The sequence below is a fragment of the Oncorhynchus masou genome, chromosome 24, assembly GCF_036934945.1.
Source record: "Oncorhynchus masou masou isolate Uvic2021 chromosome 24, UVic_Omas_1.1, whole genome shotgun sequence".
NCBI lineage: Eukaryota > Metazoa > Chordata > Actinopteri > Salmoniformes > Salmonidae > Oncorhynchus > Oncorhynchus masou.
Genome location: NC_088235.1, coordinates 56,425,147 through 56,438,360, shown reverse-complemented (window position 1 = coordinate 56,438,360; position 13,214 = coordinate 56,425,147). Strand labels below are relative to the sequence as shown.

The 13,214-nt window shown below is 42.9% G+C and overlaps 1 protein-coding gene across 5 annotated transcripts in view; it reads left to right on the top strand.

The window, feature by feature from the left end:
* LOC135512355 (latent-transforming growth factor beta-binding protein 1-like) overlaps positions 1–13,214 on the top strand; it is a 129,560-nt gene that overhangs the window by 96,639 nt on the left and 19,707 nt on the right. For all 5 annotated transcript variants that reach the window (XM_064934308.1, XM_064934307.1, XM_064934309.1 and 2 more), the window contains 6 exons: positions 905–1,030; positions 1,391–1,510; positions 5,061–5,183; positions 8,318–8,440; positions 9,303–9,428; positions 11,953–12,081. In XM_064934308.1, coding sequence (XP_064790380.1) covers positions 905–1,030; positions 1,391–1,510; positions 5,061–5,183; positions 8,318–8,440; positions 9,303–9,428; positions 11,953–12,081 — 747 coding nt within the window. The remainder of the gene's footprint in view (positions 1–904; positions 1,031–1,390; positions 1,511–5,060; positions 5,184–8,317; positions 8,441–9,302; positions 9,429–11,952; positions 12,082–13,214) is intronic.

Sequence of the window (13,214 nt, the reverse complement as noted above, 5' to 3'; positions counted from 1 at the left end):
TGAATATGTATTTCAATTGACTGGTTTCCTTATATGAACTGTAACATCTTTGAAATTGTTGCATGTTGCGTTTATATTTTTGTTCAGTTTAAAAATACTTTGAAAACACTTACTTAACCAGAGGCAACACTACATGACGAGTTAAAACCGAAATAAAGTTTTCCACTCCAGTCTGTTTCTTGCCTGTCGTCATGCATTTACACTCTCTACTTCAAGGTGGGGGGGGGATGTTTGGTTACTAAGGATACCACTCCCCACCAATTAGAGTCCCTGTTTCCTTCCTTGTTGGTTCTGTCTTTTGTAATGTCCCACAGGAAGTCCCGCCCAGGGCCCTCAGAGGAAGTTTATGTCACCTTAAGCTGGCTTTGGTCCATTTTAGGGGCTGGGAGGGCATGAAGCAGAGACAGTCCTGGCATGAATCAGCAATGTCCATGATATTCAGTTAAAGTCAAGGAAAGAGCGTCATGAGTCACTCTTCTAGCTCTCTGTAATGCCAGACTGTCCAAATCGTTTAGATCGATGGATATCACATTCAGACTGGGTTACATAGAGATCTGGCACAGATCTACGGACGGACCAGGAGATTCCATCACTTCAGCCTGAACTTCCGCTGCCCTTGTTGATATTGCACAGAGTAATGTCTGACATGTTTGTAAAACAGAAGTGACACAGCACTAAAATGATGTGTACCCCATCACATTTCTCCAGGGTTTTGGGGATTATGCTTATGTTCTTAATGGGTTTGGGTGAGTACCAAGAAAGGGTTGATTATTCTTGAAAGACTGAGTATCTTTGTTGGAGCCAGTTACTATCCTCAAATCTCTCCTTCTCGCTCCCACCCCCGTCTTTCCCTCCCTCCATCCCTCTCTCTCCCCTCCTCTTCCTCTCTGTATCCCTCGCTCAGATTTAAACGAGTGTCTGAACTCCCACGCTTGTCCTGAGGATGGCTTTTGCGTCAACAATGTGGGTTCCTACATCTGTCGGCACTGTGACAGCGGCTTCAGGATGAGCCCAACAGGCCAGTGTGAAGGTACAAGAAGCGCCCTTCAACGATTTGGGTTCTATTTGGAGAGCTTTAGGGGCAAGAGAATTAGAGGGGGGTTCATGGTAAGACAATGCCATGGTTGTTTCTTAACAACATGATATGCATATTGCCGACTTACACATCACCCACACTTAAATCCTTGACCTTTTGTGGTGTTGATTCAGTGCTTGCCTCTCTCCTTGCCTCTCTCCTTGCTTCTCTCCTTGCCTCTCCCTTTCTTTCCCCCCACCTCTACTCTCTCTTTCTCTCACTCTCTCGCTTCTCTCTTCTCTCTCTCTCTCTCTCTCTCTCTCTCTCTCTCTCTCTCTCTCTCTCTCTCTCTCTCTCTCTCTCTCTCCCGAACAGATATAGATGAGTGTCTGGACATGGGTGTGTGTCCATCCGGCATGTGCGTCAACTTGCTGGGCTCTTATGAGTGTGATTCGTGTCCAGAGGGCTTCCAGGGCCAGGGAGGACAGTGTGTCGGTATGTGACTGGACATTCTCTCTCTCACACAAATAATCAGGAGCATCCAAATTACTGGAGTGGCTTGGCTCTGAATTGAAATTCTATACTGCCTGGGGGGGGGGGACAAAGCTGTTAGGTGTGTGCTTTGTCCTGGGGCATTGGCTCGTCCCCCACTCCATCTCTCTTACACTCTGCCTTTACTACGAAGTCCAAGAGTTTCCTCAGAACCTCGGAGCCACAGTGCTGGTTCACTGCTTCTCTGTCTTCTCAAAGCCCTCACACAGACTGAAAGCAGGGGAATTGGGACACAGACTGTATTTCCAACAGGGTGTATATCGAGAGGATATCACTATTTAGAATTTCTAATACATTTACATTTAAGTCATTTAGCAGATAGTAATACTACCCTGCACTGACAGTTCTAAGTGTTTACCCTGCTGTTGGTCTTATACAGAATACAGTGCTGTAGCTAGGGCTGTTACGGTGACATATTACTGCCACACCGGCTGTCACGAGTCATGATGGCAGTCAAATTCCATGTTCCACCGTTTACGGTAATTAGACATCTCCAAGTTCTGATGCTAACAATGGTCATTAGTAGCCTACCAAACTTACTAACTGCCTGGTACTCTGCACTCTATTGTCCCTCTAATCACTCTGACATCAATGCAAATGTAATCGAAAATCTAATCAAACACTTCATGACAGCCCATGAGCTCATGTTGTGCAATATTTCTATAGGCCATGCAATTGCGTGAGAAAACAGAGTGATGGCCTCTATTAAAAAGAGGAGGATCCAATCAGCTTTCTATATGCTAGGCCTACTATATTTATTTCTCAACCTTCCGAATATTAAGCATGTTGCTTCTTTTTAAAACAGGAGTAAAGCCTACCTGGCTGATATATAAATGAACCACAGGGAAAGCATCCTTCATTCACTATTAAAGTGCATCGATTAAATTAATTTTTTCCCCGCTGCCCGTTTCGAGACAGGTGCATGATAATGGTCCATTCCAAATTAAAACATTATTTCCCACATATATTATTTAGTGTATGTAAAGACATTATTAAATCAAGAAGCATTGCTGCGCTTATAATGTTATGAAATAGCCTCATAGTTTATCAACATTTTGTCCCGCTTCCTGAGTCTGTGTTTGCCTGTGTTTCTATCCTGGAGTGTGTTTCCGGTGTCCTGGAACGCACCCTGTCTGGTTGCCGGGCGAATTAGCTTGTTGGGAGATCGATGTTCACCCGCACCTGTATCCCATCAGTAATCTGCACACCTGTCCTGATCATCACCTCTCCCCTTCAAAAGCTCTGACCTGACATCCATTCCCTGCCGGATCGTTAGCCATGAACATTACTCACCCGGATCATTTACCCCATTCCCGCCTGGAGAAGGAAATTATAATTATCATATTCAGATCAAGGGCATAGCACCACTGGTGCAAAGGGCATGGATTTTTTAGGGGCTTAATGGCCACACAAAGGGAATGCTGTCGGGAAATTCAAGGCATTATCAAGTGCTTGTCAAATTGTGAATGAGAGACTGATGAAGTGTGTACAGTTTGCGCAAAAAAACTAAGCAGAGCTCAAACCTTTCATACAACTTTAAAAAACAAATTGTCATTAGAGTCGCATCATACAGCCTTGGAATGTATTAAAAATCAAAACATATAGCTCTACATTTGTTACATAAATAACTCTAAATTAATCATATAATAGTAACTGTTTCGCTGTTAACTGCTCAACACAGAATAACCGCATGTGCATGTGCGCACTCCCTCAAATCGTTTGGAGAAAATATATTTTTTATAAAACAATGCTACGGAATTCTAAGAAATATTGTATGCTAAATGAACTAGTGTAGCCCACAGCCATATGGCATAGTCAGATCAGGGCCTAACACAAGGACAACGCTGTAACGGTTTTCATGCGGTGAAGGAGAGTCGGACCAAAATGCAGCGTGTAGATTGCAATCCATGTTTAATGAACAAACGTAAACACGAATCAAATACAAATACTACAAAAACAAAAGAACGTAACGAAAACCGAAACAGCCTATACTAGTGTAAACTAACACAGAGACAGGAACAAGGACACTAAGGACAATCACCCACGAAACACACAAAGAATATGGCTGCCTAAATATGGTTCCCAATCAGAGACAACGATAATCACCTGACTCTGATTGAGAACCGCCTCAGGCAGCCATAGACTAACGCTAGACATCCCACAAAACCCCAAGACAAAAACACACCACAATAACCCATGTCACACCCTGGCCTGACCGAATAAATGAAGAATAAACATAATATATTTCGACCAGGGCGTGACAAACGCAGTGTGTTATTCTGTTCTTCTGAAATAAGACTACATGGTCTTCACATCATGCTTCTTTAGACCTGTCTAAGATAAATAATGGATTTATTGTGAAGGTGTAGGCTATATTACATGGATGTATTAGACTTTTAAAAAATGTAGATGTTCCAAAGGTCTGCATCAGTGGCTTGTAGGCTATGCTTGGAAGACAGGAGATGCTAAATGTGTTTAAGTTAATTAACAGTCAATTACTGTGAGACTGGCAGTTATTTGCTTGACAATCACCGGCTGACAAAATGTCATGACCGCCACAGCCCTAGCTGTAGCCACCTTCTAAAACGCACTAGCTAGATGTGGAATGTAGAGTAGGTCGCTGGGTACAGTCCGTATTGTCAGTGAGGTACATGATGCCTCACATCAGCTTTAATCCTAGCTCCAGGACATCATGTGAGCTGCCTGGGAGACCTGCAGCAGAATCAACGCACACATTCCATGAGTGAATTTCCTACACTTTATAGACAGTATTCCACAGCCGTATTATTTAACCATGAGTTTCAAGGAATAATCTTATCTCATTCCTAAACCGTTTCTGTTTAATGGACAAAGAACACCTCAGGAAACAAATGTAGTATTTCTGTTTAAGTCCCACAAATCAACCAATTAAAAAGCCACCATATGGACCCACATTTTCCTGGCAGTCGACCGGTTTCTGTTGAAACCATAGGTGCATCACTCAGCCCTTCCAGAGAGTACGTGTTGCATGTGGTGAATGGTTGTCTGTGAGGTTGTGAGCAGTATTCACACAGTGTCCTGACCCAGCCAAGCCACAGTGGGTAGGCAGGGTGCAGGTCGGCACAGGAAATCATTAGGCCATGTGACACATAGATAGACCTCTAGAGTCTCACTTGAGGTGGTGGTGCTGGTTTAGGTCCTTAGCTTCGTCATGCCAACTTTCAATGGGTCTGTTTCGTGTGGTTGTATCTTATCCAAGACAATGAGGGTTGTTTACACACATTATGATGCAGTTCCAGGTGCATTACCTTAAGCCAAGTGAAGGTTGGCCCAAACAATGGTTTTGAGATCCATTAAACACACTGTGAAGCATGAAAAAATAACATTGTGCTAGAGTTTGGTTTTCTAATATCATATCCAACATGGCAGCATGTTTAGACATTTGAGATATTAAACACATTGTAAAAATCTTTGACTACATTTCTTTCCCTCCTGTTTTCTTGACTCTGCCCAGATGTAGATGAATGCCTGCACCAGTCAACTTGTGCCAATGGGAAGTGCTCCAACTTTGAGGGATATTTTGTCTGCTCGTGTAACGATGGATTCACACTCAGCCTAGATGGACAATCATGTGAAGGTAACACCCTAATTCTAGTGCTTTATGGTTTTATGGGACTTTCAAGTGACAACTCAAAACTAGCTCTACCAAGTCCCTGAATGATCTAGAAGACTGGATTCCATTATAACTGGGTGATATCATAGTTTAGAGAGAATCACCATTTTGTCCAAACTGAATTAGCCACTGGTTAGAATCTTCCAGAAAACCCATAAATGTAAACAGCATAATAGCGGCAAAGAGCGAATGCCGTAAAAGTAAGCACATATTACCTCATAATCACTTATTTGTTCGGGCACTGTTTGTATATGGCATAATGACATAATGTGTGAATAGTGACATAATGAATGACTCTGCCTGTCTAAGACAGTCAGTTTAGCACAGCGAAGCACTTTTCCCGAACTTTTCCCACAGTGTCTTTAATGCCAGTCACAAGGCGCCTTGCTTAAGATGGAGACCTTGTAGTGCAGGTTTATAAATCATTCAGAATTGGCCTGGCAGCGCTCGACCTTTTCAGCGGACCGTTGTGCCCACAGTGAAGCTATTGGGCCCTGCTAAATAAATGATGGAATTTCAGTAATCACCCTGGGCTGTTTGGGGCAATGAAAGTATATGAAACCCTTAAGAGTTGCGGTATATCAATATCTCGTCATCTTTCTCCCAATACGCCGCATCAATATCTCTCGCTGTTTACCTGGCCCACCTCTTGCACCTGAAATGAGAATAATCTTTTCCCTGCTACCTTGCTCTTGGAGTCTGTGTATCAAAGTGTGAGGCGATTCAACCCCAGGAAAACTTGAAAATAGAATATATGTTCAGGAAAGTTTTTATATACATGCTTTTACATTTGTAGCACAAACCATTTTTTTGAAAATCATGAGGAAAGTGGCCATTTTCGGCCCTTTTTAGACCTAGATATGCCTCCTGTAAAACACTATGATCTGTGAACATTACATGATACAGACAACATCTTGGTCATTATACTCTTATAGTGTGCAAATATGGAGGATGTCTAGATTCTGAGCCCACTAGCTTGTAGAGTATATTGTTTAAAACAATATGTATACAAATTAGCACAATCAAAAAGGGTACTTTGAGATATTCCTATCAATATGTTTAATTTTTGATAAATGAATGTGAAAAATACTTCCTATTTGAGAGCACACCATAAGAAGTATGATGAAACCAATATGTTGTCTGTATTATGTACGGTTCATGGATCATAGGGTCTTAGAAGAGACACGTATAGGTTTAAAACGGGCGGACAATTGCCACTTTCATCAGGATTTTCAAAATGTTTTTGAACTAGAGGTTGACCGATTAATTGGAATGGCCGATTAGTTAGGGCCGATTTCAAGTTTTCATAACAATCGGAAATCTGTATTTTTGGACACCGATTTGGCCATTTTTTTGTTTTTACACCTTTATTTAATATTTATTTAACTAGGCAAGTCAGTTAAGAACACATTCTTATTTTCAATGGCGGCCTAGGAACTGTGGGTTAACTGCCTCGTTCAGGGGCAGAACGACAGATTTTCACCTTGTCAGCTCGGGGGATTCAATCTTGCAACCTTACAGTTAACTAGTTCAACGCTCTAACCACCTGCCTCTCATTGCACTCCACGAGGAGACTGCCTGTTACGCGAATGCAGTAAGCCAAGGTAAGTTGCTAGCTAGCATTAAACTTATCTTATAAAAAACAATTAATCAATCATAATCACTAGTTAACTACACATGGTTGATGATATTACTAGTTTATCTAGCGTGCCCTGCATTGCATATAATCGATACAATGCGTATCGTTGATCCAATGTGTACCTAACCATGATCATCAATGCCTTTCTTAAAATCAATACACAGAAGTATATATTTTTAAACCTGCATATTTAGCTAAAAGAAATCCAGGTTAGCAGGCAATATTAACCAGGTGAAATTGTGTCACTTCTCTTGCGTTCATTGCACACAGAGTCAGTGTATATTCAACAGTTTGGGCCGCCTAATTTGCCAGAATTTTATGAAATTATGACATAACATTGAAGGTTGTGCAATGTAACAGGAATATTTAGACTAATGGATGCCACCCATCAGATGAAATACGGAATGGTTCCGCATTTCACTGAAAGAGTAAACATCTTGTTTTGATAGAGCAGTCTGACTGAGTGGTGGTAGGCAGCAGCAGGCTCGTAAGCATTCATTCAAACAGCACTTTCGTGCGTTTTGCCAGCAGCTCTTCATTGTGCATCAAGCATTGCACTGTTTATGACTTCAAGCCTATCAACTCCCGAGATTAGTAACCGATTTAAAATGGCTAGCTAGTTAGCGGGGTGCGCGCTAATAGCGTTTCAAACGTCACTCGCTCTGAGACTTGGAGTCGTTGTTCCCCTTGCTCTGCATGGGTAACGCTGCTTTGAGGATGGCTGTTGTCGTTGTGTTCCTGGTTCGAGCCCAGGGAGGAGTGAGGAGAAGGACGGAAGCTATACTGTTACACTGGCAATACTAAAGTGCCTATAAGAACTTCCAATAGTCAAAGGTACATGAAATACAAGTGGTAGAGAGAGAAATGTCCTATAATTCCTATAATAACTACAACCTAAAACTTCTTACCTGGGAATATTGAAGACTCATGTTAAAAGGAACCACCAGCTTTCATATGCTCTCATGTTCTGAGCAAGGAACTTAAACATTAGCTTTCTTACATGGCACATATTGTACTTTTTACTTTCTTCTCCAACACTTTGTTTTTGTATTATTTAAACCAAATTGAACATGTTTCAGTATTTATTTGAGGCTAAATAGATTTTATTGATGTATTATATTAAGTTCAAATAAGCGTTCATTTAGTATTGTTGTAATTGTCATGATTACAAAAAACTAAAAACAAATCGGCCGATTAATCGGTATCAACTTTTTTTTGGTCCTCCAATAATTGGTATCGGTATCGGCGTTGAAAAATCATAATCCGTCGACCTTTAATCTAAACCTTCCAAATGTCATGTCATATATTTATTTTATTGTATATAACTGCCTTAATGTTTTTGGACCCCTGCCTTGGCAGCAGCTAATGCGGATCCTGAATAAATATAAAATCCTTACTGCTTTTGTTTGATGATTTGTATGCTAGTTTTGCCCTAACAGTGCTGTGTGTTGTGCCCCAGATGTGGATGAGTGCCAGGATGAGCAGGTGTGTACCAGGGGGCACTGCCAGAACACTGTGGGTTCTTACCTGTGTAACTGTGGGCCGGGCTTTAGGGCCTCCCCGGCGGGGGACCAGTGTGACGGTAAGACTCTTACTACCCTCTGACTCTTACCATTACACACTGACTTACACCGTTATACACGGACTCATACCATTGTACACTTACTCATACAATTACACCCTCACGTTCAGAACTGCACACTGTCACATGCGGTACAATGTCGTACTGTGAAGTGGATGTTTTGGGACACTTTGCAGTTAACTGTGTTTAGATAGATCTGAAAAAAAGTTCTTAAAACCACTCGGTTCTGATAATGATTCTGAAGATTGCATTTTTGGACTCAGCATCAGCAAATACAGTATCAATATTAAAGTACATTGTTAATCTAGTTGAATGTATTTTGAATCATGTAATGTACAGCATCAATCCACCAATCTGTTTATAACACTCTCTTCCTTTTGATTGTTGAACTTGTGTTGCTGTCAGATGCTTAGGTTTGTTGATGGTTCAGGAGTTGATTTTCTGTTTGATGAATCCCACTAACCCCTCATAGAATCTACCTTAATTAAAACCCTAAAACGGACTCACCCTCCGCACTCATGTCATCTATCTGCCCATAAATCATAGTGTCTGTGTTTTGGTCCATGTATGTGTGTGCGCGTGCGTGTGTGTGTGTGTGTGTGTGCGTGCCTGCCTGCGTGTGTATGTGTGGGTGTGTGTGTGTGCGTGCGTGTGTGCGTGCGTGTCTGCGTGTGTGTGTGGGTGTGTGTGCGTGCGTGCCTGCCTGTGTGTGTGCCTGCGTGTGTGTGTGTGTGTGTGCGTGCGTGCGTGTGTGTGTGCGTGCACATTATGTACATCTTTATGTATATTTGTGTGTGTTCACACTTACAGTGTGTGCGTGTGTGTGTGTTGCCTGCATTGAGAGCTGTACCTGTGGTTGCAGATGTGGATGAGTGCCAGGAGCTGACCATGCCCTGTGACAGTGTGGGCCAGTGTGTCAACAACATGGGCTCCTACCACTGTAGCTGCCCCCAGGGCTACCAACAGATCAACGGCACCAGCTGCCTAGGTATAGGCCACTCGCTCCCTCACGTTCTCAAAACATACATGCAAAGACGTACACACACGCACGCGCACACACACACACACACACACACACACACACACACACACACACACACACACACACACACACACACACACACACACACACACACACACACACACACACACACACACACACACACACACACACACACACACACACACACACACACACACACACAAACAATGTATTATATATACAGTACCAGTCAGAGGTTTGGACACAACTACTCATTCAAGGGTTTTTACTATTTACATTGTAGAATAATAGTGAAGATATCCAAACCATTAAAATAGCACATACAGTCGTATGAAAAAGTTTGGGCACCCCTCTGAGGCTGCATAATAATTTACTCTGTCGTCACAGAAAATGATCACAGTGGCATGCCATTCATTTTCTAATAAAAGCTGAGTACTGGGGTATTGTCCAGACAAAGATTTTTAGTTTAGCAATATTAAGTTGTATGAAATTGAATCAGCTGTGAAAAATAGGCGATGCAAAAATGTGGGCACCCTTCTTGTCATTCTGTTGATTTGCATACCTGTAACGACTGAGCACTGATTAATTGGAACACACATTTGGTCTGGTGAGCTCATTAAGCCTTGAACTTCATAGACAAGTGTACCCAATCATGAGAAAAGGTATTTAAGATGACCAATTGCAAGTTGTTGTTCTCTTTGACTCTCCTTTGAAGAGTGGCAACATGGGGGCCTCAAAACAACTCTGAAATGACCTGGAAACAAAGATTGTTCAACATTGTGGTTTAGAGGACGGCTACAAAAAGCTATCGCAGAGATTTAAGCTGTCAGTATCCACTGTGAGGAACATAGTGAGGAAATGGAAGACCACAGGCACAGTTCTTGTTAAGGCCAGAAGTGGCAGGCCAAGTAAAATATCAGAGAGGCAAAGGCGAAGGATGGTGAGAACAGTCAAAAACAGCCCACAGACCACCTCCAAAGACCTACAACATCATCTTGCTGCAGATGGTGTCACTGTGCATCGTTCAACAATTCAGCGCACTTTGCACAAGGAGCAGCGGTATGGGAGAGTGATGCGAAAGAAGACTTTTCTGCACACACGCCACAAACAGAGTCGCTTGAGGTATGCAAACGCACATTTGGACAAGCCAGCTTCATTTGGGAATAAGGTGCTGTGGACTGATGAAACAAAGATTGAGTTATTTGGTCATAACAAGGGACGTTATGCATGGCGGCAAAAGAACAAAGCGTTCCAAGAAAAACACTTGCTACCCACAAGCTGTGTGGCCAGTGCCGGTACTGGGAATCTTGTTAAAGTTGAGAGTCGCATGGATTCCACTCAATATCAGCAGATTCTTGGGAATAATGTTGAAGAATCAGTCACAAAGTTGAAGTTACGCCGGGATATTTCAACAAGACAACGACCCAAAACACTGCTCAAAATCTACCCGGGCATTTATGAAGAGGAACAAGTACAATGTTCTGGAATGGCCATCCCAGTCCCCAGACCTGAATATCATTGAGAATCTGTGGGATGATTTGAAGCGGGCTGTCCATGCTCGGCAACCATCAAACCTAACTGAACTGGAGATGTTTTGTAAGGAGGAATGGTCCAAAATACCTTCATCCAGAATCCAGACACTCATTAGAGGCTATGGGAAGCATCTAGAGGTTGTTACTTTAGCAAAAGGAGACTAATTTGGTTTTTTATACATATTGCACATTTTCTGTTAATCCAATAAACCTAATTTCACTACTGAAATATTAGTGTACATCAGTTATTTGATAGATCAAAATTAAATTGCTGATCCAAACACCCAATTATTTATAAATGGAAATCATGGAAATTGTCAGGGGTGCTCAAACTTTTTCATACAACTGTATGATTGAATGCCAAGAGTGTGCAAAGCTGTCATCAAGGCAAAGGGGGGCTACTTTGAAGAATAGAATATTATATTAATATTATAATAATATTTGTTTAACACTTTTTTGGTTACTACATGATTCCATATGTGTTGTTTCATAGTGTTGATGTCTTCACTATTATTCCACAATCTAGAAGCTAGTAAAAATGAAGAAAAACCCTTGAATGAGCAGGTGTGTCCAACGTTTTAACTAGTGCTGTATATACATCTAATTTTTTAGGGGATGTACCTACACACACATGAATACACACACACATGCAGCTGTACACACCCTCTCACTCATACGTTAACTTGTTCTGACACACACACACACATCATGTGAGCGTGCCAGAGAAGCTGAGAGGCCAGGTGATGTCAGTCTGATGTACCAGGTGATGTCAGACGGCTCCCTTGCCTGTGGTAACGCTGCTGTCGTCCTTCATTGTGTGTGTGTGTACGTGTGTGTTTGTGTGTACGGAGTAATCCGAGACAGGGGCACCTGCAGCTGTTGACAAGCCTCTTGCCTGTATCCACCCCTCCCTCCCTGGTGTGTCAAGTTGAATGACCTCACACCTGTGTCTTGGTCTGGCTGGTTGTCCCCTACAGATGTTGACGAGTGTCTGGACGACCCGGAGCTGTGTTCCCCACACGGGGAGTGTCTCAACGCCGATGGCTCCTTCTACTGTGTCTGTGAGAGAGGCTTCGCTGCAGGCCAGGACACACACACCTGTGAAGGTACAGTAGAGGCCACAGAAGAATACGACGCTCCGCGTCTTCCAGTGATGTGTAGTTGTTGTAGCTCTGTTTCTGTGGCCCGAGAGGACTGGTGGTACAGTATATGATACGCTGTTAGAGTGGTTAGGTGTGTTAGGGGGCGGCTCACTGACTCACTCATTTTGTCACGCGTTCACACTGTCATTCACTCACGTCACTCTCTCACGTTACTCTTTCTTGAGCGTGTGCACACACTATGCACACACATGCAGTGTGTGTAGTACAGGGTAAATGCACGTACAGTAAATTCCATTTACGCACCTTTTTTATTTTACGCAAGAGTTTATCCAACTTTGTTATTTTTTTACTACTTCAGCACTACACGCACACACACACACACGCACACATGCGCACACACACGCACACACACACACACACACACACACACACACACACACACGCTGTAGTTTCCTCTGGTTCAACTGATTGTTCATCTGACATTTATATGACATTAGTTGGATGCTTGTCTAACGCCTCTGTATGCTGCCGCCTGGTCCCTCCACACTTCCGGCTCTGTCTCCCTCCCTGCCGTTGCCTTGATGCTCCTGGAAGAGAGTGGCTTTCATTTCTTTCACATATGGCTCCGGCTATTTTTCCACCAAAGACCTTCATGCCAGGAGTCTTGCCCCGTGCCAGAGTTGTTTTAAATGCCCTTTCCTGCAGTAAAAAAGAGAGAAAAAACAAAGAAGGAAGCCTTTGAGCTCGCTGTCTAGACTAGGAGGAATATTTTCTGCTGTACTCTGTTACTCCTGATTTATGCAGGAGCTCAGGCTCAGTCAGTGAGGTCCTCCGTGTGTGTGTGTGTGTGTGTGTGTGTGTGTGTGTGTGTGTGTGTGTGTGTGTGTGTGTGTGTGTGTGTGTGTGTGTGTGTGTGTGTGTGTGTCTGTGTGAGTGTGTGAGTGTGTGTGCGTGCGAGAGTGTGTCTGTGTGTGCGTGCGTGCGAGAGTGTGTGTGTGTGTGTGCGTGCCAGTGTGCGAGAGAGTGTGTGTGCGTGCGTGCACAAAGTGGCGGACAACATATTCCACACTTGCAGTTTTTGGTCCTAATCTGCAGTCATTCAATTTTCTCTTTTCGTGTAATTTCACGAATCCCAT